At 34.6% G+C, this 24851-nt stretch overlaps 1 protein-coding gene across 3 annotated transcripts in view; it reads left to right on the top strand.

Moving 5' to 3' along the window:
• The window catches only part of CSMD3 (CUB and Sushi multiple domains 3), a 1308014-nt gene that overhangs the window by 1019127 nt on the left and 264036 nt on the right, over positions 1-24851 (top strand). For all 3 annotated transcript variants that reach the window (XM_065902671.1, XM_065902670.1, XM_065902669.1), the window contains 3 exons: positions 985-1123; positions 4633-4820; positions 18002-18196. In XM_065902671.1, the coding sequence (XP_065758743.1) occupies positions 985-1123; positions 4633-4820; positions 18002-18196 (522 nt within the window). The remainder of the gene's footprint in view (positions 1-984; positions 1124-4632; positions 4821-18001; positions 18197-24851) is intronic.

Here is a 24851-nt window from a genome sequence, read left to right as displayed (position 1 = left end):
ATATATGATTTTCTAATCAAGCTGTGTTTAACAGGCTCTAAAAATAACCCCCCAAATAATCTATTCTCTGAATTTCTCTGATAATTATTTGAACCTCCATTGAAGTGTTACAGAAACCTTTGTCAGGCCATAATACTAACTGTAGTAGCTGTCCATTTTCATCAGCAAGTCAGGCAACTAGAATTTAAGAGTTTCCTAACATTCAGTATGCGCTGTGCTGTGCTTAGCCGCTCAGACGTGTCTGACTCTGCGACCCCGTGGACTCTAGCCCATCAGCTTCCTCTGTCCATCCAGACTCTCCAGGCAAGGATACTGGAATGAGTTGTTAGGCCCTCATCCAGGGGATCTTCCTGACCCAGGGATCAAACCCAGGTCCCCTGCATTGCAGGCAGATTCTTTACCAGCTAAGCTACCAGAGAAGTCCTAACATTCAGCTTAGAAGTGTTTTATTATAAAGCTATGTCGGTACTCAGTTATCCATTTTCACATGTTAACTATTATCAAAGCCTCTTCTTCCATAAATAAAGGTATCAGGGAACATTTGAAAATGAACCAACTATCTCATATTCTATTATCCCACATATTATTAGAGATTTTGCTTTGCTTTGCTTTGTTTTGTTTCTATCTTTTTTTCTCAGTAACCTTCAGAGTTTTTCTTAGTAATTATGAGGAAATCATTTTTACTCCTCTTCTTAATGTGTTTCTTTTAAAAGAATCAAAATAATAATAGCAAGGGAGAGAAGTATAAATGTAACTTTTTCTTGTCTTTTAAATCCAATAAAGGAGCTAAATTCACTTTTGTATGTATTTAGTATTTTAATGGTCTTTCTTGAAAGATTATGCAGTATTTAAGCATCCAGTACTATAAAAAATCGAGTTTGTACAAAAACCTGTAAACAATTTTAGATATGTTTTCTAAATATTGATAGATAATTAATTTTATTAATCACTTAAGGGGCTTTGTTTGTTTGTTTTAAATTAAAGCACCCTGTGGAGGCAATTTAACAGGATCTTCAGGATTTATTCTTTCACCAAACTTCCCTCATCCATATCCCCATAGTAGGGACTGTGACTGGACCATCACCGTCAATGCAGACTATGTTATCTCCTTGGCATTTATCAGGTGAGTTCCTATACCTTTCCACATCTTAAAAATTGTTTTGTTTATTTTGCATTAGCATTTGCACTAGGAAATATTTATTTTTATATGACATTTTACTTTTTTTTTTTTTTTTACCAATTTCAATACTAATGTTTTGCAATAAACAATTTAAAAATCTCTATATAATAGCATAGATTCCAATGTAGTTCTGCAGGCTGATGAGTGTGCATCTCTCACCAGGTTCCAGTATAGAGGAAACGTTAAAGGTTGAATAGTTTATTGATTTTCATGAAACATTATCTCCTCATAACCTTTCCTCTCTCCATGAACTTATCATCACTGCTTCAAAAGATGGAAGCAACCTAGATGCCCATCAGCAGACGAATGGATAAGGAAGCTATGGTACATATACACAATGGAGTATTACTCGGTCATTAAAAAAAATTATTTGAAACAGTTCTAATGAGATGAATGAAACTGGAGCCCATTATACAGAGTGAAGTAAGGCAGAAAGATAAAGACCAATATAGTATACTAACGCATATATGTGGAATTTAAAAAGATGGTAACAGTAACCCTATATGCAAAACAGAAAAAGAGACACAGATGTACAGAACAGACTTTGCGACTCTGTGGGAGAAGGCAAGGGTGGGATGTTCTGAGAGAACAGCATTGAAACAAGTATACTATCAAGGGTGAAACAGATCACCAGCCCAGGTTGGATGCATGAGACAAGTGCTCGGGGCTGGTGCACTGGGAAGACCCAGAGGGATGGGATGGGGAGGGAGGCGGGAGGGCGGATCGGGATGGGGAACACATGTAAATCCATGGCTGATTCATGTCAGCGTATGGCAAAAACCACTGCAATATTTGTAAAGTAATTAGCCTCCAACTAATAAAAATAAATGAAAAAATAAATAAATAACAGTATAAGAAAAAAGAAAATGGTTGAACTGAGCCAACAGTGTTGCTGAACAAGGCAGGCATGTTTTCTAAGTTTACAGATCTTACATGAAGATAGAAGATCAGGATATAAAAGTAAATAGAAAGCTGTTGTATAACATAGGGAACTCAGCTTGGTGGATGACCTAGAAGGATGGGATGAGGGGATGGGAGGGAGGCTCTAGAGGAAGGAGATACAGGTATACTTATATCTGATTCACACTGTTGCACAGCAGAAACTAACACGACATCTTAAAGCAATTAACATACAATTTAAAAATGTTTTAATAAAAGCAAATAGAAAGAATAAAAAAAAAAAGATTCTGTGTTTCCTAAACTTAAAGATTAAAAGGTCAGCATTTTGAGGAATGTTTTCTCCCATATATGCACCATCAAAAACATCTTTGAAGTATCTGTGCAGCGCCATTGTTAGGCTTGGGAAGATATATATATATACCACATACCATTCTTTCTGGTGGTCTCATTAAGTCAACTGTCAAGAATTTGATGGATAATCTTCATGTAATTCCTCAGAGGAACTTGTCTCCTGATAGAACTTTACATGAAGTATTCAAAATTTACATTTGTTGTTTTATCAGTGTCAGTTGAAAGGTTAGCTTAGTACTGACATAGTGGAGGATGCAACTTCTTGTATGGCAAAGAAACTGCTGAGTTTAAGCCCCAGCTCTGTTACTAATATTTGTGTTACCTTGGGTAAGTTATTATTTGAATGAGTAATATTATAATAAATGATCTTATAATAATGCTATTTAGTTTCTGTTTCCTCACATGAAGTAATAGCTGTATCACAAAACCTGGCCTAATTCTTTTCCTTAAGATTTCAGTGGGAATGTTAGGTATCAACAACTTGAAGAGTTTCTACCTAGAAATGTTCCTGAACTTAGTGTCCAAGACTAATGTCTGCTGGCTCTTGTAACACAGCTATTCCTTCTGCTAGCGTGTCACAGCTGCTTGGTTTTTATGTAAATTTTTAAGCTGAACATTTTTTCTAATATATGAAAGTGAAAGTCACTCAATCATGTCTGAGTCTTTGTGGCCCCATAGACTATACAGTCCATGGAATTCTCCAGGCCAGAATATTGGAGTGAGTAGCCTTTCCCTTCTCCAGGGGATCTTCCCAACCCAGGGATCAAACCTAGGTCTTCCGCATTTCTGGCGGATTCTTTACCAACTGAGCCACAAAGGAAGTCAATATATGAAACCCAGGTTAAAAAAAAAAAAAAAAAAAAAAAACTAGAGAAAAGATCATTCAAATTCATGAAAACTTTCAAAAGTATAAGCATACGGAATTTTCATTTCTATAATTTGTAATAGCACGCTGATAATAGTAACAACAAAGCAATACTTTATGCCAAGACCCAGTTATGAGACAATTTTCTGAAGTAAATATTGTTATTCTCATTTTTATAGTAGAGGAAATGGCAGTACAAACATTAAAAATGTCAGGATGTATGATACAGGGTTCAGTTTACTTAAAAATTGTTTTAGTTAATGACTGAGTGGTAGAAGGTTGTATTTAGTGTGTGAGCAGTTGTTGATTCCTGTTGTATCATTGATTATGTGACCTAAGAGAAACTACTGACAGATCAGGACCTCATTGGGAAAATGGAAATGATAATCTCTTCCTTGTACCACAGGATTATTGACAAAAGACAAGTTAATATTTATGAAACTATTTGTAAAAGAATGTGCTATCTTTTCAGGTTTTTAGGAAAAATAATCATTCTATTTATGTCTTCAGTTTTCTAAGTATGTGAGTTCTATAATAATTACAGGATGAGTCTCATACTTTGAAGGTTGTTAAGGCAAGTTTATTATGCAAGTTTTGAAACATTTAAATATTGATTTGAATAGTTTATGTGCTAAAATGTCTTTATTTACACACTGTTTAATTTTGGTGAAGAGTGTATTGGCTCAATTTGCCTACATTAAGTTCTAAAAGAAGAAAATATATTTACTTTCAAGGAAAAGAATACCTAGTACAATGTGCAATGCTTTGAGTAATTTAAATGCAGATTTTATCTTACCAACTTTTGTTTGAATCTGATATGTAGAGTTCAGTTTTAAAACAAAAATGCTCTTAAATTTTGAAGTTCAAGGCAAATGGATTCATGGACAAAGCAAAAAGAGATACAAAATATCTGGTGAAAAATTTTAAAGTACAGCTAATGTCACACATTTTACTGATATAAAGTAATTTAAGGATATGTAGCTAACAAGAACACAAGCATCTTGAACCTAAACTCTGACTGCAAATCCTGTATCCTTCAGCAGCTTACAAATTGTTTCCTTACAGTCATTTGTATTCCCTGTAGACATAATGCCAACTCAGAAATACTTGAAAATATCAAGATGTCTTCTCTCTTTTTTCAGTGCTGATTTTATATGCATATTCAGTGTGCTGTTGCCAGGGGTATTTTCAAATTGACTTATTTTGACAGAATCTGTTATTTTTAAATATAATGATTGAATTAATATATAATTTATGGGACTATTATGATTAAAACCTTAGTAATAACGATTCCACTTTTTTCTTCCTTCCTTCCTTTCTTTTTCTTTTCTTTTAGTTTTAGCATAGAACCAAACTATGATTTCCTCTATATATATGATGGGCCAGACAGTAATAGTCCCTTGATTGGAAGTTTTCAAGACAGCAAATTACCGGAGAGGATAGAAAGCAGCTCAAATAACATGCATTTGGCTTTTCGGAGTGATGGATCTGTTAGTTACACTGGATTTCATTTAGAGTATAAAGGTAAATGTGAACATTTGATTTTAGCATCATGATTTAAACTGTGAATATTTTATACAAGAGAATAATGTCGTATTGGCCATTGTCAGTGATTAGCTATATGTACAGTTCTGAAAGCATACTACCTGCAATTCATCTCACAAAGGAACACTCACTGTAGACTTTTCCTATGAGTGAGAAGGAAATTAGCATTTCCTAATTACTACCAAAGGAAAAGTATCACACAAACAAATAAGCAATTAGGATACTGCAGAAGTTGGCTGAGACCACAAAATATTTCTTAAAAAACAAAGTCATTTTTGGAAGCTGAAGTTTCACTTGAATATCAAATATTCAGAAACTACTCTCACTGATAAAAATACTCAAAAGTAAATGATTCACAAAATAATTTGACAATTATGATTCAGAAAATATCTGAAAATATTTAAATAGGCCAGCATTTAGAATAGGGTGAATATAACATGCTCTAAATCAAATCCCTTGTGATTATACAGTGAGAGTGAGAAATATATTCAAGGGATTGGATCTGATAGACAGAGTGCCTGAATAACTATGGATGGAAGTTAGTGACATTGTACAGGAGACAGGGATCAAGAACACCCCTTAGAAAAAGAAGTGCAAAAAAGCAAAATGGTTGTCTGATGAGGCCTTACAAATAGCTGTGAAAAGAAGAGAAGCTAAAGGCAAAGGAGAAAAGGAAGGATATCTTATCTTTCAAATCAAGATAATATAAGATAAGATATCGTATCTTATGTAATGGGCATGTGCCCATTTGAATACAGAGTTCCAAAGAATAGCAAAGAGAGATAAGAAAGCCTTCCTCAGTGATCAATGCAAATAAATAGAGGAAAACAATAGAATGTGAAAGACTAGAGATCACTTCAAGAAAATTAAAGATACCAAGGGAACATTTCATGCAAAGATGAGCACAATAAAGGACAGAAATTGTATGGACCTAACAGAAGCAGAAGATTAAGAAGAGGTAGCAAGATAACACAGAAGAACTATTTAAAAAAAAAAAAAAAATCTTCACAACCCGGATAATCACAATGGTGTGATCAGTCCCTTAAAGCCAGACATCCTGGAATGTGAAGTCAAGTGGACCTTAGGAAGCATCTTTATGAACAAAGCTAGTGGAGGTGATGGAATTCTAGTTGAGCTATTTCAAATCCTGAAAGGTGATGCTGTGAACGTGCTGCACTCAATATGCCAGCAAATTTAGAAAACTCAGCACTGGCCACTAGATTGGAAAAAGTCACTTTCATTCCAATCCCAAAGAAAGGCAATGCCAAAGAATGCTCAAACTACAACACAGTTGTACTCATCTCATGCACTAGTAAAGTAATGCTCAAAATTCTCCAAGCCAGGCTTCAACAGTGCCTGAACTGTGAAATTCCAAATGTTCGAGCTGAATTTAGAAAAGGCAGAGGAACCAGAGATCAAATTCCCATCATCTGTTGGATCATTGAAAAAGCAAGAACTTCCAGAAAAAACATCTGTTTTGTCGACTAAACCAAAGACTTTGTCTGTGTGGATCACAATAAACTGTGGAAAATTCTGAAAGAGATGAGAATGCCAGACCACCTGACCTGCCTTTTGAGAAATCTGTATTCAGGTCAGGAAGCAACAGTTAGAACTGGACATGGAACAACAGACTGGTTCCAAATAGGGAAAGGAGTACGTCAAGGCTGTTATATTGTCACCGTGCTTATTTAATTTATATGCAGAGTACATCATGAGAAACGCTGGGCTGGATGAAGCACAAGCTGGAATCAAGATCGCCAGGAGAAATATCAATAACCTCAGATATGCAGATGACACCATCCTTGTGACAGAAAGTGAAGAAGAACTAAAGAGCCTCTTGATGAAAGTGAAAGAGAAGAGTGAAAAAGTTGGCCTAAAGCTCAACATTCAGAACACTAAGATCATGGCATCTGGTCCCATCACTTGCTGGCAAATAAATGGGGAAACACTGGAAACCATGATGGACTTTGTTTTGGGGGGCTCCAAAATCACTGCAGATGGTGATTGCAGCCATGAAGTTAAAAGACACTTGCTCCTTGGAAGGAAAGTTATGACCAACCAAGACAGCATATTAAAAAGCAGAGACATTCCTTTGCCAACAAAGGTCCATACAGTCAAAGGTACAGTTTTTCCAGCAGCCATGTATGGATGTGAGTGTCTGACTATAAAGAAAATTGAGCGCCGAAGAGTTGGTGCTCTTGAACTGTGGTGTTGGATAAAAACCTTGTGAGTCCCTTGGACTGCAAGGAGATCCAAACAGTCCATCCTAAAAGAAATCAGTCCTGAATATTCATTGGAAAGACTAATGCTGAAGATGAAACTCCAATACTTTGGTCACCTGATGCAAAGACCTGAGTCACTTGAAAAGACCCTGATGCTGGGAAAAATTGAAGGTGGGAGAAAAGGATGTCAGTGGATGAAATGGTTGGATGGCATCACTGACTCTATGGACATGAGTTTGAGTAAGCTCCGGGAGTTAGTGATGGACAGGGAGGCCTGGCATGCTGCAGTCCATGGGATTGCAAAGAGTCAGACACGACTAAGTGACTGAACTAAACTGAATGTGATATGGTGATGAATATAATATTTTAGAACATTTCTGTCTATATTTAAATGAATTTATATATATATATGGATATTTCTTGGGCCTTCCCAGGTAGAACTAGTGTTAAAGAAACCCCCTGCAAATGCAGGAGATGTAAGAGAGGCAGGTTTGATCCCAGGATCGGGAAGGGCACTTCAACCCACTCTAGTATTCTTGCATGGAGAATCTCATGAACAAAGAAGCCTGGTAGGCTAAGGTCCATAAGATTGCAAAGAGTTGAACATGACTGAAGGGACTTAGCATGCACATGTATGGATATTTATAAATGTATTTTAAGTTTTCTATTCAATGCCTATAAGGACAAATTAGATCTTAGTTGTTTAAAGTTAAATTTTATTTTTCAAAAATTGAGTCTATAAAGGATACTGATAAAGGAGCCATTTGAGCTCTATAAATGCATACTTTGAATTTATTACTTACTGCTTTGATTTTAATTTTTTCCCCACTATAGAATATTTTCAGTAGCTAAAAGTTATACAGAATAGTAAAACAAACTTCAAAGTATTTGCTATCCAATTCGACAGACTTTTAACATGGTGTTATATTTCCTTCAGATCTTGTTATTCTTGTTTTAAGAAATATTCAATTGAAACTTCTGAATTTGCACTGGGAAGAGGGTTTTGTTTTGTTTTGTTTTGTTTTTTAGGGCTATCAAAAGAAGTCACCTTAAGCTGAAACCTCACCTTAAATACATCTTCAGCTAGAGACAAAGAAAATGTTGGGAGTAGTAGTTTGGGACTTCAAAGGAGAAAAAGGCAATCCACACTGATGGAAAAGTAAATGTTTGATAAATAAATGTTCGCTGGGCTGTGCAGAGACAAGGGGATAAAGAGTGGACTCTGCTCTGTAGGCCCTGTTGAGTTTCCACCACTGCAACCTATCCTATAGTTGTTGCAGATATCTTTGGTCATCAGTCAGTCAGTTCAGTCACTCAGTCATGTCCAATAATTTGTGACTTCATGGACTACAGCACGCGAGGCTTCCCTGTCCATCACCAACTCCCAGAGCTTACTCAAACTCATGTCCATCGAGTAGGTGATGTCATCCAGCCATCTCATCCTCTGTCGTCCCCTTCTCCTCCTGCCTTCAATCTTTCCAACATCAGGGTCTTTTCCAAGGAGTCAGTTCTTTGCATCAGGTGGCCAAAGTATTGGCGTTTCAGCTTCAGCATCAGTCCTTCCAATGAATACTCAGGACCGATTTCCTTTAGGATTGACTGGTTTGATCTCCTTGCAGTTGTAGGGACTCTCAAGAGTCTTCTCCAGCACCACAGTTCAAAACATCAGTTCTTTGGTGCTCAGCTTTGTTTATGGTCCAGCTGTCACATCCATACATGACTACTGGAAAAGCCATAGCTTTGACTAGATGGACCTGAGTTGGCAAAGTAATGTCTCTGCTTTTTAATGTGCTGTCTAGGTTGGTTATAACTTGTCTTTTGAGGAGCAAGCGTCTTTTTTAATTTCATGGCTGCAGTCACCATCTGCAGTGATTTTGGAGCCGAAGAAAAACAAAGTTTCTGACTGTTTCCATTGTTTACCCATCTATTTGCCATGAAGCACGGATGCCATGATCTTAAGTTTTTGAATGTTGAGTTTGATGCCAGCTTTTTCATTCTCCTCTTTCACTTTCATTAAGAGGCTCTCTTCTTTGCTTTCTGCCTTAAGGGCCCATCTTTGGTCACAGATGTATTCTATTTTAGGTACATGCCCTTTAGCTAAATTCTTAGGTAGCTAAGTGGGAGGTAAAATGACTTTCTGAGCTTCTGTTTCTTAAAAATAATCACCCTAAATCAATATGTATGCCAAAGAAGCACATTTTGAGATGACAAATTTTGGTCTATGAGTCTGTCATCTTACAGAGCAAAGTAAGAAAATGGCCTCATCAGTGGGAGAATATATGAGCTATTTGGTACTAAACAATAGGTGATTCTCTGGTGTCTCAGAAGAATCTCAGATTCTTTACCATGCAGGAGAGCAATGAGGGAGACCTGGGTTTAAGCCCTGGGTTGAGAAGATCCTTTAGAGACGATCTCCTGGAGAAGGGAATGGCTACCCACTCCAGTATTCTTGCCTGGAGAATTCCATGGATAGAGGAACCTAGTGGGCTATAGTTCATAGGGTCACTCATAACTGAAGTGACTAACGCTTTTCACTTTCAGTAAGAATTTAGGATGACCAGCTATTTATTAGGGTTGTATGAAAATGTTAGCTGCTCCAAACCAGAGAATCATGGGCAAGCTTACACCTGGTGACTATGGGTTAGGAAGCATTGATATTCTAGAGTTGAACTTGAGAAATGTGCCAAACTCTCCCACTGGAAGAGGCTGCCCATGCCATATGCAAGAAGCCAGCTAACTGACTATCTGCACAAATCATCAGTAGTCAAGATTATTTTCAGACACTCCTGTTCCTGTCATGACAGTACCCTCCTAATTCTGAATTCAATGCTTATCTTTTCCATGTATGTATGCTTGTACATATATTTATATTTTCCATCGTGTACATTTCCTTCATTCTATTTTCATAAAACATATTTTCATCATGTACACATTCTTATGAAAATTGTTTTTTCCCTGTACATTGTTTCTGAGATATATCAATGATAAGAGACTACATGTAGACTTAGTTCATTAATTTCTTTATGATATTCCATCATATGACTATCACAAGTGATTTGCAAATTTTTCTGATAGGTACTTAGGTTAAGTTTTCTGTTAGGAATCATGATGATATAGTCATTCTTTTGAATGCTTTCTTGAACATATCTATTAGATTCTAAAATATCTGTATATCTAAGAGTGGGAATACTAGATCAAAGGATATAAACCTATTAAATCTAACTACATATCCCCTAACTACTCCCAGAAGAGGTTATACCAATTTATATTCTCAGCAGCAGAGAAAACATTTCAGAACCTCCACATTTTCTGAGCTAAAACTGACAAAAACATTATACTATTTTTGGGTGTTTGTATGACATAATGATTTAATAAATGTATGTATTGTAAAATGATTACTATATTAAGTCTACATAGCATCATCACCACTGCATATAGTTACAGTTATTTTTTTCTTGTAATGAGAACTTGTTAAGATCTATTCCCTTAGCAACTTTCAAATATAGAATACATATATTCTTAAGTATTGTCACCATGCTGTATATTACATCCCTAGAACATACTTATCTTATAACTGGAAGTTTGTACATTTCAGGGAGGAAAAAAATTGTCCTCTGTTCTTCTAGATTCTTCTAGTTAATCTAAGAATTAAATTGGCATGAGACAGATTAACAGGAGAAAATCAAACAAGTTTAAAAATGTGTATACATGGGAGAGACTTATGAAAGCTGAAAATCTTCCCCTGAAAACTAATTATCCTCATGCAGGTTTTCAAATGTATAGACATAAAACTGCTCACAGTGCTCTCTTGCATTTTCTGTTGCTGTATATTTTGTATTAGAATTGCTTGGCATTTTTGTTAGTATTGCTTTCACATAATTTACTTATTCCCTTCTGTTTTCTCTAGATTTGCTTTTATTTTTATAATTAAAAAATAATTAAATAACTTATATTCATATTTTTTCCTCTTCTAATATGAGCTTTTGAGGGCTGTGTATTTTCCTCAAAGCACCACGGTAGCTGCTTCGCAAATGTTGGAATATGTAGAGTTTTATTAATTTACAATTTTAAATTTGTCCTAATTGTACTGCCTTTTGATTTTTTCTCTTCTCGAGAGCTATTTACAAGTGCTTACAAGTCTTACAATAAATTTCAGTCTATACTTAATTATGAATTTCTAGCTTACTTGTACTGTGGTCTAATGTGTATGATTCCAGTTCTTGGTGTGTCTAAAGATTTGTTTTATGACCTCTTATGTAGTTAGTTTTTACCCATATAAGACACACACACTCCCTGTGTGCTTGGAGAAAAGAGTGTCATCTAATTTATGGGTGCACTTTTTTTTATATATATACTCATTAAATTAAGTTCTCTATTTATCTTTCTTGAATAGGTATGTCTTTTGCCATTTAGAAAAATCGCTTGGTCTAGCAATTATTGAAATAGTTGGGGAAATCTATTATAATTTTTGTAATTAATTAATTTTTCATTTTTTTCTTAAAATAGTGATTTTTTTTTGCTATATTATCAGAACCCATTTTTGAGTACATATATACATGTTTTTAATCTTATTTTGAGCTATCTATTCCTTTTTCTCTTGTACTATCACAAGTTTCTCTTTTTATCAAAGTCATATAATTACTTGATATTTTATTTTTCATTTATTTGCTATTTATTTACTATGCACACGCCCATTTACGCCCCTCAATCCCTGCACTGTGCTTAGTCGCTCAGTCATGTCTGACTGTCTGCATCCCAATGGACTGTAGCCCAGCAGGCTCCTCTGTCCACGGGGATTTTCCAGGAAGAATACTGGAGTAGGTTGCCATGCCCTTTCCAGAGGATCTTCCCAACCCAAGGATTGAACTGGGTGATTGAACCCATTTCAGACAGATTTTTTACCGTCTGAGTCATCAGGGAAGCCCAAGAATACTGCAGTGGGTAATCTATCCCTTCTCCAGGGAAACTTCCCAACCCAGGAATAGAGCCAGGGTCTCCTGCATTACAGGTGGTTTCTTTACCAGCTGAGCTACCTGGGAAGCCCCACTCAATCCCTACACATAAACCAGAAAAACAAACTTCTTAAGAGCAAAAACTCTATTTACCACTATACAGTGAACTAATTAGAATAATGCCAACATACATAGTAATTGTTTGATAATTACTTAGCTGATTTTGAGTTGCTTAAAGAGGTGTTTTATATTTTAAATCAAGACATTATTAGAATAATAACAGTACTGAAATCTAAGGAAACTTAGAGACACATTCATATCCTGTATTTTACAAATAAGAACTTGGCTTTTTAGGAATATCTGCAAGGTGATAGCTTTATAAACAAGACTCAGTTAAAAAGAGGTAGAGAACTGTAAGCAAGTCAGTAAAGCTAGGTTCTATTGTGAGTTTGTATTTAACAAAGCATTTCCAGAGATCCATAGGATAACAGATACAGGAAGAATGCCACAAATACTACCATACTCAGGGCAGATGATGCTAATTTGTTACAGCATTCTTTCTCATGGAAACTGGACTTGACTTCACAGTCCTTTCTTTCATAACATTCCATGTAGTCATTATTAAATCCATGTCATTTAGCACTTGAGATAAAATCTACTCACCATATCTCAAATTAAATGTATTGCCCTTCCTATTTCCCATCTTGGTCAATTTTTGTGTCCCATTATTTCTGGAAAGCTACAATTTATGCCACCACAGGAAAAGGGCCACTGATGCATTTTTCAAAAGGACAATGTTAATTACCTATTATGTACTTTACTCCAAGTACAGTTATTAGCTCTTTCAATACAGTATCTCTGTCTTTCCCATTAGCAAAAACTCTTGTAAATGCAACAAATTGTTGACTAACAGCATTATCAGGTAGATATTAATATACCTATTTTCAAATGATAAGATTGAGAATCAGATTGTCAAAGTGAATTGCATAAGATGGCATAACTTATCATTACCAATAAGAGTAAAGGAAAATAAAAATGTGAGCACAGGCAGAGAGAAATACATAAGCATTCCATGAACTTCAGTTCACCTTGTACCCTGCAACTATTGCCTACCATCCTCCGTTACTACACCAGTGCCCATTTACACACAATTCCTTGAGGTCTTATTTTTATACTCCAGATAGTATTTCTTTACAATGTTAGCGCTAAGGTTATGGTATTCTGCAAATCCAACCTACTTAACTTTCTGGACTGGCTCTCAAAATTCTCAGACCCCCCATAGAATTTCATCTCCCACTTCAGGGACTCCAAGATCTGTCTTTTCTTATCAGTCACCCTACTTTCTATTTTTATTTAAAAAAAAAAGTTAGCTCTTTAATTGCCTGGTTCCTTAAAGCTGATAAAGTGGTCTTGTTGTTTATTTCTGCCATAGCCAAGCAAACATGTCAGAATTTTCAAGATAAAATGTGCACCCACAAAAGGAATTGACATATAACTGGAGGTCCTGGATAGTAAAAGCTATTTGTCTGTCATTTGTAATCATGTTATATAGTTTATTTTAAGCATGTTGATTTCTATTAGCTCTGAAAAAGTAAAGTTTTTAAGTCCCAACTCACTCCAAATACTGGTATTTATAGGTCTTTATTTAAAAAGCTATAGGTTCAGCACCTCCTTCTATAGAGCTCACACCAGAGTATAGTTGCTATTGCTTGTGTTCATACTGATCTCTTCATTTCCCTCTTGAAGATAGATAGACACTGAACCTTATTTTTGTTTATTTGCAAATACATAGGAGTTCTGCAAACAAAGCATTGGAATGGTGAACAAATGCTATAGTCAAACATCGCAAATACACAGCCTGCTAGAAATAGGGATTCTGAAAGGAATACTAGTTTTATTTACAAAAAGCAAATGTTTTATGGCAAAAGCCACCACAATATTGTAAAGTAATTAGCCTCCAATTAAAATTTTTAAAAAGTCAAATGGTAGATATGCTCTAGTGTTGTAGAGAATAGTAAATTGAAATAAAGAAATAGGTATTTGAAGGTAAGGGGAGATGTTTTATTAACTTGAAAGCAATGTCCCCAAAGAGTTTAAATCAATCTAGTCTCCAGTAGTCTTCCCTGAAGAGTCCCAATGGACAGAGGAGCCTAGCAGGCTGCAGTTCACGGGGTGGCAAAGAGATGGACCGACTGAGTGACTAAGCACAGCACAGTCTCCATTTATCTTAATGTAACTTCAGTGAGATACAATGTTTAATGCATGCTTGATAAACATTTTAGCTTAATGCTATCTTTTGCATTATTTTGTATTAAGGCTATTTTTAATTATGTTAATAAGTATGTTTTAAATATTTATAACTATAATTTTTAATAGGTGTAGCTCATAGGAGTGATGTTTATATTATTTAAACAAAATATACTATTTACATGAAGGAGAGAGTATAGATACAGTTTTGTGCTTCTGAAGGGGACCTCCTGGCAGCTGCTGTTTTATCTGATAGGCACCAAAAATCTACAGTGAAAGATTTATGAATGGTTGTTTATACATGGTGTAAGTTAGCCACCTGCTTCAAGAACCTTAAAATATAGTCAATTACTTTCTAAATTAATATACCAATTTAAGTTAAGACATATCTTTTAATAGAGCAACCTATTACATTTCAGTTTTACTTTGAGGTATTTTACAATTGTTTAATTTCCAATTGTTTGATCAACAGTATTTTCCAAAATAAAAGAGGTATGTCTGTGGTTTATATTTAATCTCAAAGAGCACATGGGGAATCTAACCCTATGTGAACTATGGGTCTTCCAAAAGAGAGAGCCTTTTGGGAGTTACTATGATTTGAGGGGACTACAATGCAATCACAGCTTAAAGGGAATTTAGCTCTTAGTTTCTGAGTTCATGCCAGCAGGTATATGCCCAACTGCACTATTCTGGAAATAAAAAGCAGCTGAATATTATATACTCTGGTGACTTCTCAAAAATAAAAAGAACACATATAACTGATTATCTACAGAACACTATTCTTAATAATGGTCCTTTCATGAGTATATACCTGTATGTAAGAATAAACTTTGAAGTTTGTTAAAGACTAACCTTTAACAACAAAAATATTATGGTTCTTATTAGCCCAGAAAAAAATGTATTTATAAACAAGTCATTAAGTATGAATTGAACAAACATTATTTATTTATTGTCATGCCTGATGCAAATACTTTATAATGATATAAAGTATCATGATGTCACGCATGATAAATACTTTATAATGATATAGATATTGTACTTATTATAATTTCATCTATGTCTTTCTTAATAAAATGAAAACAGAAGCATAGTAAAGCTTTAATTTTTCATGTTGACTCTTCTTAAGGATACATATTTCAACTTTGTAATGTCAAAATTTTTCATTAAAATAAGCATTTAAAATTCTTTAATTTCACCTGGAAATAATTCTGAAATAAATTTTTTGTAAGAGTGGAAAAAAGAGTCCATTGCTAAGATACAGGCTCTGTTGCTTACGATTACGTCTGTCTTCCAGCAGACTGCTTCTAACATGCTTTACTTAGAGAATATAAGGCAAGGGACTCTTACCTGGGATCTACTCAGCAGGCAAGTTGTTATTATTCATAAAAGTGAATTATTCATACAAATGAATTATTTTATTAAATTATTCATTAAAATACTATCAACTTGTCTGCCTCACATTTTTTTTTCAAAAATTAAAATCATTTTTCCATCTGTTTCCTGGACCTTTATGTAAGGATTCTCCCTATGTTCTCAAAATTTCCAGATGCAATTGCTATGGCAAACAGGGAAATAAACAAGTGCAGTATTATTCATAGAAAGCTATTCACTAAGAATTTAAAGCAGTATGTAAACATAATAAAGAGATAAGTGAATCCTCTCAAAATGAGCCTAACAATATAAAATTGTTGCAGAGGCAGTATTTTTAATTTATCAACCATGTTTCCCTTTACTCAAAGCGTAGGTTTGCATTATAGATTCACTAATATGTCACTGAAAATTTGGGGAAAACTTTAAAGAAGAAAAGCTACCTTTTCAAAAGATGGATGTTAGGCAGTTAGACATGTCAAAGAGATTAATCCTTCTAAATAGTAATTTCAACCCTTCCTTTTCCCTCAAGGGATTTAGTTCAATTTCATGGGGAACAGAAATGGTAGTTTGCTGTTATATGCCTAAAAATTACATTGCATTTTCTGTTTATTTAAGGAAAGGATTAATGTTTTTCTCTGAAAAATTAAACAAACCAATCTCTGTACCATTAAAGCCTCTTTCTTAGTGACCAAAGAATCTACTGGTTCTTTTCCTTATGTTATATGGGATACGAATTTCTTACACTGTGTGTATATGCACACATGTGCATACCTTTGAAAGATCAAGTTATTTAGTTTTGGATTGATGCTCAGAAATCAGGTTTATCTGACTTACAAGCTCCAGTATAACTTCTCCCCTTCATGTCTCTCATCCCCCTTCTGCCCATTACCCCTCAATGCTCAGTTTAGATGTCAGTTCTTCAGGAAGGTTCTGAATGCTGCTCCTTATACAACACACATCACAACCACAAATGTTTACTTAATATAATTATTTTCTTGATAGACTATAAAAGCCATGAAGGTTAGAGTATTTTTTTTTTATCCCCATGGCTGTATTTCCAGTGTTACTTGGATAATGGCTCTTAAGTTGTTTCTGGAAAGAAGGAAAGGAAGTGGGAATTTTTCATTTGGTATTCTATAAAAATCATATAAATGTTTGTTTCCACCATTTCCTCTTTAGTTGAATTCAGAGAAGTCTTGTGAAGTATGTTTCCTAAAGCATAAATTTCTAATCATTTCCTGTAAGTGTTGAAGCACTTTGAACTCTGCAAACTTTATCAAATGGAATAAAAATATTTTTTTCTATTAAAATTAATCACATTTTGATTAATTTATTTTGATAATATAATTACTGAAATAGCCAAACACCAAGAAACTCTTGACTTAAATTACAAATATTTTATGAGTCACATCCAAAGATACACCCATCTCCTGAATTCCCATTAACATAAGATAAATTCTAATGTAACAAATCACATTTGTTATCTTGAATTTGTGACAGCCCTTACATTGTACATCTCTATTTATCTGTAATAATAATAAAATGGAAATATTCACGTGTTACACAGACCTGGTATAACAAAAGTATTCTACTACTTATTTGTCAAAATGGATGAACTAATATATTTCTCTCATATATCCAAAATATTCTCTCAGTCTCTCTAGTTTACTATCTGGTTCCATAGAAAACAGTTCTTTGTTGTGAATGGAATTTATTTTTTAATTACCTATTACTATTACCTTCAAAAGTTCTTGTCTTTGATATAGACTGTGTTCAAAAAGATCATGGTTTGGATATTAGAAAGATTTTGTTATTATTTTTAATGTGCAGGCTTCTGCCAGATATGTGGGAAATGAGTAGAGGAGGTAGGTTAAGAGGAATGGCTTCAGGGTAGAAAAATAGGATCTTTTACTTTCTTCCTAGTGATTAACTGAAATCAGCGTAGGCAGCAGTACTATATCTAAGTTCAGTCACATGAAATGCAGTGTACTTTATTTGGGGGAAGATCTTTTAAATAATGAAATATTAAATAAACAAATTCTTCTTTTCAAAATAATTCATTTAAAATACTTATGTGTGGATGATAACACATAATTTATAATAAACTCTGAAACCCTGTGTTTGACTATATATATTAGATACTAATTTTAATGAGAAGACCAATGAAGAATTTTGTCTTTTTCTAACCAATATGAATCAGCAAAACATCAGATATGGTTAAGGGCTACTTATACTTTTCACTCTTAAACATAGGCAGAAGGGTGTTGGTGCTTTCTGTTTGGTTAGAGGCAGAGATGAAGATATACAGAAAGTTTCCTAGAATGTGCTATTTTAAAATAATTCATTTTATATCAACATTACCTTACAGCAAAACTCCGAGAGTCCTGCTTTGATCCAGGCAACATAATGAATGGCACCAGACTGGGAATGGATTATAAATTAGGGTCAACAGTAACCTATTACTGTGATGCTGGTTACATTCTTCAAGGATATTCAACACTCACGTGTATCATGGGAGATGATGGAAGACCTGGATGGAATAGAGTCTTACCAAGTTGTCATGGTAAGAAAAAACTTTTTGGCTGAGTTTTTATAATTAGAAAGAATCAATTAAAGCTACTTCTGTTTTTTTTAACAAATCAACCATTTAAGACATGATCTACAGTGTGGTGTAGGCAATGCAGATTCTATCAAGGATTTTTTAGCTGGTTTCTATAAAGAAATGATTTGGAAAAGTGCTGATATTCCCAGGTGTCTCTAAAGCAATGTACATGTTATAGTGGGCCTGCTCTCTGAAAGCAGGGATGTTTTGTTCATTTTTTTATCCTCAGGATTTAAAGAAGTTCCTAAAACTTCAGGTTCTCAGGAAATATTAACTGAGTAACGAGGAAGAAACACGTTGAAGCTGTTATTTCAACAAAAGTAGATAAATGCAATAGCTAGAATATTATCAATAATCAGAGATAAATTTGAACCAAGGATATAGAGATATATACATTTCTCCTAAGAACTAAGTTGTTTAAAAGGAGTGACCAAGTCAGAGCTACTGAGGCAGCTCCAAAAGCACAAGGAAGACCCAAGTATGCAAAAAGATGGAGAAATACCTAAAATTAGTTTCAGTAACATAATATCAGATGGAAGTTGTCAGATATGCTACAGCTATAGTTAGTACAAGACCAGTGCATCAAATTCAGAGTGCTGAAGGATCTGACAATGATCATGGCCAGGAAAATATCACATATCTTAGAAAAAGGCTTAGGGAAAAATATATTCAAAAAGAGACTAAATATTTTTAAGATTAAAACAGTTAAAAGAGGCACCTGAAACAGAAACATCATCCTCATTTGGGGATAGGGAGTTTGCTAAGCAGTTGACCACAGTAATTAAGCAGCTCTTTCTAATGATTTTAAAGAGATAATCTAGCGAACAAAAGAAGGGAAACTGTGGGAGTCCGCAATTAACAATGAAACAAGTGTTAATGATAATGGTTCAGGAATTCAAGAGTATATATTTCTGGATAAATAGCTGGAGGATTTTATAAAATAAAGTATATTTACTACTGCGATTTCAGTGGAACAAGAAAAAGCAGCAACTCTGATCTGTTGATTAAAAGTTTGGATTTTTGGTGTCTAATGCACATGGTTGTTTTTCTTAGTCATTTAATGTATTCACCTATGAGAATTATACATGTGTGACTTCTAACTAACACAAGTCATTTAACCTCTCTAAGCATTCACTCAGTCATATCTGACTCTTTGTAACCCCACGGACTGTAGCCTGCCAACCTCCTCTGTCTATGGGATTTCCCAGGCAAGAATACCAGAGTGGGTTGCTGTTTCCTCCTCCTGGGCATCTTCCCCACCCAAGGATCAACCTGTGTCTCCTGCATTCCTGCATTGGCAGGGGGCGCTATTAACCACTGAGCCGCTTGTGAGATTGTTGTCTCTCATATCTAAAAGAAGAATGCTTGAAATACTTGTTTCAAAATGTTGTAAGAAATTGAGAAAAGGTAGATATCTACTAAATAGCCATTGATGCTTTAGAACTGTGGTGTTGGAGAAGACTCTTTAGAGTCCCTTGAACTGCAGTGAGATCAAACCAGTCAATCCTAAAGGAAATCAGTCCTGAATATTCATTGGAAGGACTGATGCTGAAGCTGAAACTCCAATACTTTGGCCACCTGATGCGAAGAATTGACTCCTTGGAAAAGACCGTGATGCTGGGAAAGGTTGAAGGCAGGAGGAGAAGGGGATGACAGAGGATGAGATTGTTGGATGACATCGCCGACACGATTGACATGAGTTTGAGCAAGCTCTGAGAGTTGGTGAAGGATAGGGAATCCTGGTGTGCTGCAGTCCATGTGGTCACAAAGATTCAGACATGATTGAACTGACCAAACTGACTTGAAGTAATGATTTCATCTATTACAAGATAAAGGAAATAAAAAGGGAAGCAATTACTTTGGATTTAATCCTGCCAAAGAGGAAAAAAAAATTGATGACATGAAATTTTATATAAAATGAAGAGAAAGAGTGATTTATTATCTTTTAATTTATAGCCATACAAAAGGGAAATCAGTTTATAGACAGAAAAGCATACTAAACTTAGAAAAGCACTTTTCAAAATTTACTGTCAGTAATCATTAAGAAACCATGGAAAATTTGCAGCATCAGACATGAAAAAACCAAAAATTTGATGGAGAAAACTCAAAAGGACACAGAAAACTATCACTCAAAAAACTAAGTGTTAATCACTGGAATAAATGATTAAATAGGTGTATTTCAGTGACTTAGATGGGAAAGGCTGGAGTACTAAAATATATACCATTCACAAAGAATATGCTCACCTAAGATAATCCTATTTATTTTCAACATTTCCAATATTTCATGGGTCAATTATATCCTAATTAAATGTATTTTGTATATTCAATTGAACAGTCATATAACAGACAATTTGGAGGTAAGAACAGATCTGACTTCATGTTCTCTTACTCTATGTATAACCTGAGGCAAGCTGAGCCTTGATTTTTAACTCTTGAAAGCCAGATAACAGTTGTTAATTCAATAGGTTATTGTGAAGATTCAGTTATTAATCACAACACATAGTAAATCAGACCTGGTAAACTTCCCAACAAATACTGGCTTATTAATACTTGTAATTTTTAACAGTGTTCCAAAAACATGCATAGCATTGGAAATCATGCATTGCACTTTGCATTGTATGTTAAGTTTTAGATGAACTAACCTTTTTTGTCATTTTAATATTAATTAAATGTAACTGATATTTTATATAAATACACATTCACTCATTTCTGAAAATACCACAGGAGTTGAGTATTTTAAAATTACTTAAGAGAGAATAATTTTTACCATCATTTAAGTTGGATAACAGCATCCATTGATCATAGAAAAAGCAAGAGAATAAAAAAAAAGCCTACATCTTTTTCATTGACTTGCTAAAACCTTTGACTGTGTGAATCACAACAAACTGGATGTTTTTGAAGAGATGGGAATACCACACCCCACACCCCTCACCTGTCTCCTGAGAGACCTGTATGCAGGATAAAAAGCGACAGTTAGCACCAGACATGGAAAAACAGACTGGCTAAAAATTGGGAAAAGAGTCTGTTAAGGATGCATATTGTCACCTTGCTTATTTAACTTAGATGCAGAGTACATCATGCGAAATGCTGGTCTGGATGACTCACAAGCTGGAATCAAGATTCCAGGAGAAAGAACAGCCTCACATATGCAGATGTTACTATTCTAATGACAGAAAGCAAAGAAAAACTAAAGAGCCTCTTGATGAAAGTGAGAGAGTGAAAAAGCTGGCTTAAAACTCAACATTCAAAAAACTAAGATCATGTTATTCAATCCCATCACTTCATAGTGAATGGGAGAAAAGTGGAAACAGTGAAGATTTTATTTTTGGGGGCTCCAAAATCACTGAGGATGATGACTGTAGTCATGAAATTAAAATACACTTGCTCCTTGGAAGAAAAGCTATAACAAACCTAAACAGCATATTAAAAAACAGAGGCATCACTTTGCACTCAAAGATCCATACAGTCAAAGCTATGGTTTTTCTAGTAGTCATGTATGGATTCTGAGAATTGGACCGTAAAGAAGGCTGAGCTTCAAAAAATTGGTGTTTTTGATTTGTTTTTCTGGAGAAGACTCTTGAGAGTCCCTTGGACAGCAAGATCAAACCAGTCAATCCTAAAGGAGATAACCCTGAATATTCATTGGAAGGACTGATCCTGAAGTTGAAGCTCCAATACTTTGGCTACCTCATTCAAGAGACAACTCTCTATAAAAGACCCTGATGCTAGGAAGGATTCAGGGTAGGGAGAGAAGTGGGTGGCTGAGGACGAGATGGCAGATAGTATTCTGATTCAATGGACATGAGTTTGAACAAACTCCAAGAGATAATGAGGGACAGAGAAGCCTGGTGTGCTCCTTCTTTGTTGCAAAGAGTTGGACACAACTGAGCAACGGAACAACGACAAAGTTGGATATCACTAGATTTTTAGTCATAATACTAAGATATAAAAATCAACTTAAAGTTATTCAATGCATGCTTTAAGCTATTAGACAAAAAAAAAATTGATACATCCCTGTTAAAAACATGATAATACTAGATAATTTCTTGTATACTAGAGAGGAAAGGAAAATAAAAATTTTAGAACTAGGTACTTTTAACTCTAAACAATGATTTAAAAACAAGGAAAAAGCCCGAGTCAACTGTGATACCTTGTTTATTTTGCACATATAAGCATGAGATAATATTGTGTAATTTGCAAAGTTGTTGGGGGAATTATATTAAATAACTTATTTGAAACATTTAGTCATATGGCTATTATTGTCATAAACTAAGAAGAACTTAATATTTAGTTTCTTTATCAGATTTTCATATATCCATTTGTTTTCCCTCATGGTGATCATATATAGTAACTGGCTGACATTCAGATTTACTAAATTAATACCTCAAAAGTCAAAATTAGTGTGTAAAGCATGTGCAATAGAGCTAGAAGTGTTTGTTATTCATAAGTATAAATTACTCTTAAAAGAAATCTTGCATTTTTTAAGCAAAGTAAAATGTGCATATGATAACTAAGGAAATAATACCGAGATGCTTGCAATTTAAAGCAATGGAAATCAATGTTCATCTGCTTTACCCTTTTCTACTCTCCTATTCCTCAACTGAGCTTTCTAATAATTTCTAATTGCTCTGATGGCTCTCTCTGTATAACATGAAGCTCTGTTGTTTGATATTCCAACATTAGATAATATCTATTGATTTTCCGATACAAAAGATAAATAGTTATGTCACATCCACAGCCTATCTCTTTATTGTTTCAGAGTTGTGTTATTTTTGGTTATTCCAGTAGTTGCCTTTGTCACGTGTAAATTTGTTTATGCCTCTATTTGTAATTTCATCAGTGTTTGAGAATTAGGTTGCCAGTTTTTTCTGCTTTACATGCTCAGTCTTACCCTATAGTAGAAATCCTAACTAAAGTATCAGATAATGGAGGCAGGAGGTAATGACTGGTAGACTTTGTTGCAGAGTACATGAGTAGGGGGTTGGCTATTAGACTATGATCCTTAAGTGCCAAAATAAGGAAAGATAGATCGATTGATTGATTGATTGTAATGTTGATTTAGTCTCACCCTGGAGCAACGTAAGTTCATGAAGTGTTGAGCTTTATATTACTCCTTTGCATGCAAGAGACATTAATTTATGTAAGAAAGCTCTTAGTAAATATTTTCTTCACCTGATCTGAACCCTAGGAATTTACAAAGTTTGTCTGTTTAGGAAAAGATTTTTATCATGGTTCAGGATTAAGCATACATTTTCAATTCGAAGCATACAGAAAATGTTTTTAAGAGCTTATGTTGGACACTGGGAGATTGTATTTGTCAGAAGTAGATCCAAAAATGATAACATCCTGTGGTAAGTCCTCAGGAATGAGAAATCCTGCAGTTTATCTCATGAGAGTGTCACATATATTAAGTTATGGCAGAACAGGATATCTGTACCTGCAATTCACTTAGTAATCCAAAAAAACTTGTGCTGGGAAAGTAATTTCTTCCCTTCTTATTTTTCATTCTTTACTGAAACTCTGAGATGTTTTATCTATAGACATACTAGATTAAAATAGAAATTAAATTGTATCATTCTTATCCATGATCTGATTCAATATTTAAGAAAAGTATTAAAACACAAATGGTGACAGAAATGTCCACCATAAGGGACAATTAAGGGACTAATTGTCCCTTAATATTCATTACTTGATTTATTTCACCTAATGGTATGTCATTTGTTATGTAAATATATCTCTACCCTAATCTAGAGCACCAGTCATCTCTTGCCGCCCACTTCTCTCCTAACTAGTTTCTCTCATTTCCTTGTTTCTGCATACCATCTCCTTTGAACACAGTAATCATTAAACCGTATGTTAGATTATGTCACATAATTACTCAAAATCCATACAGTACTTCCTAAATCTGAATAAATGCCAAATATCCTATACTCTGAAGCTCTACTTAATCTGTCCATATACACCCTGACCTCTCTAAGTATTTTCCCTTTTTACTTTACTGTTTGAACCACACTGGCCTCCTGGAGGGTTCTTCAAAACACTCATCACACTTCTACCTCAGGGCTTTTGCACTTGTCCTTTCTCTTTAAAACTTTTTCTCCAGCTCTCTTGCTGACTAGCTATCTCACTTCTTGTAGGTGTATGATCACTTGTCTTTTTAATAGAAAAAACATTTCTAGTCACATCACCCTGCTCCCCAAAGTTCCCAGGATGAAATCAATATATCTAAAATTGAAATAGTATCCTGGATTAAGATATCTCTGATGTATACCTCATTAAATTTGGAATACTGGCTACAGCACAGTACTGTAATTTTGTTAGTTGATTGATGAGGTATAGCTGACATATAACATTAAACCAGTTTCAGATATACAAAATAGTGATTTGATATTTATATGTATTGCAAAATGATCACTGTAGTTAAGTCCAGTTAATATCTGTCACCATACATAATTACAGTTTTTTTTTCTTTCAATGAAGACTTTTAAGATCTATTCTCTAAGCAGAGTTCAAGTATGCAATCGTCTTATTAATTATAGTCACCATGCTTTATATTGCCATGACTTTTTATTCTGTAACAAGACCAATGCATTATTCTTGATCTTGTCTAATGCTG

The sequence above is a fragment of the Muntiacus reevesi genome, chromosome 12 (genome assembly GCF_963930625.1).
Source record: "Muntiacus reevesi chromosome 12, mMunRee1.1, whole genome shotgun sequence".
NCBI classification, from domain to species: Eukaryota; Metazoa; Chordata; class Mammalia; order Artiodactyla; family Cervidae; genus Muntiacus; species Muntiacus reevesi.
This window is presented reverse-complemented; position numbering and strand designations above follow the sequence as displayed.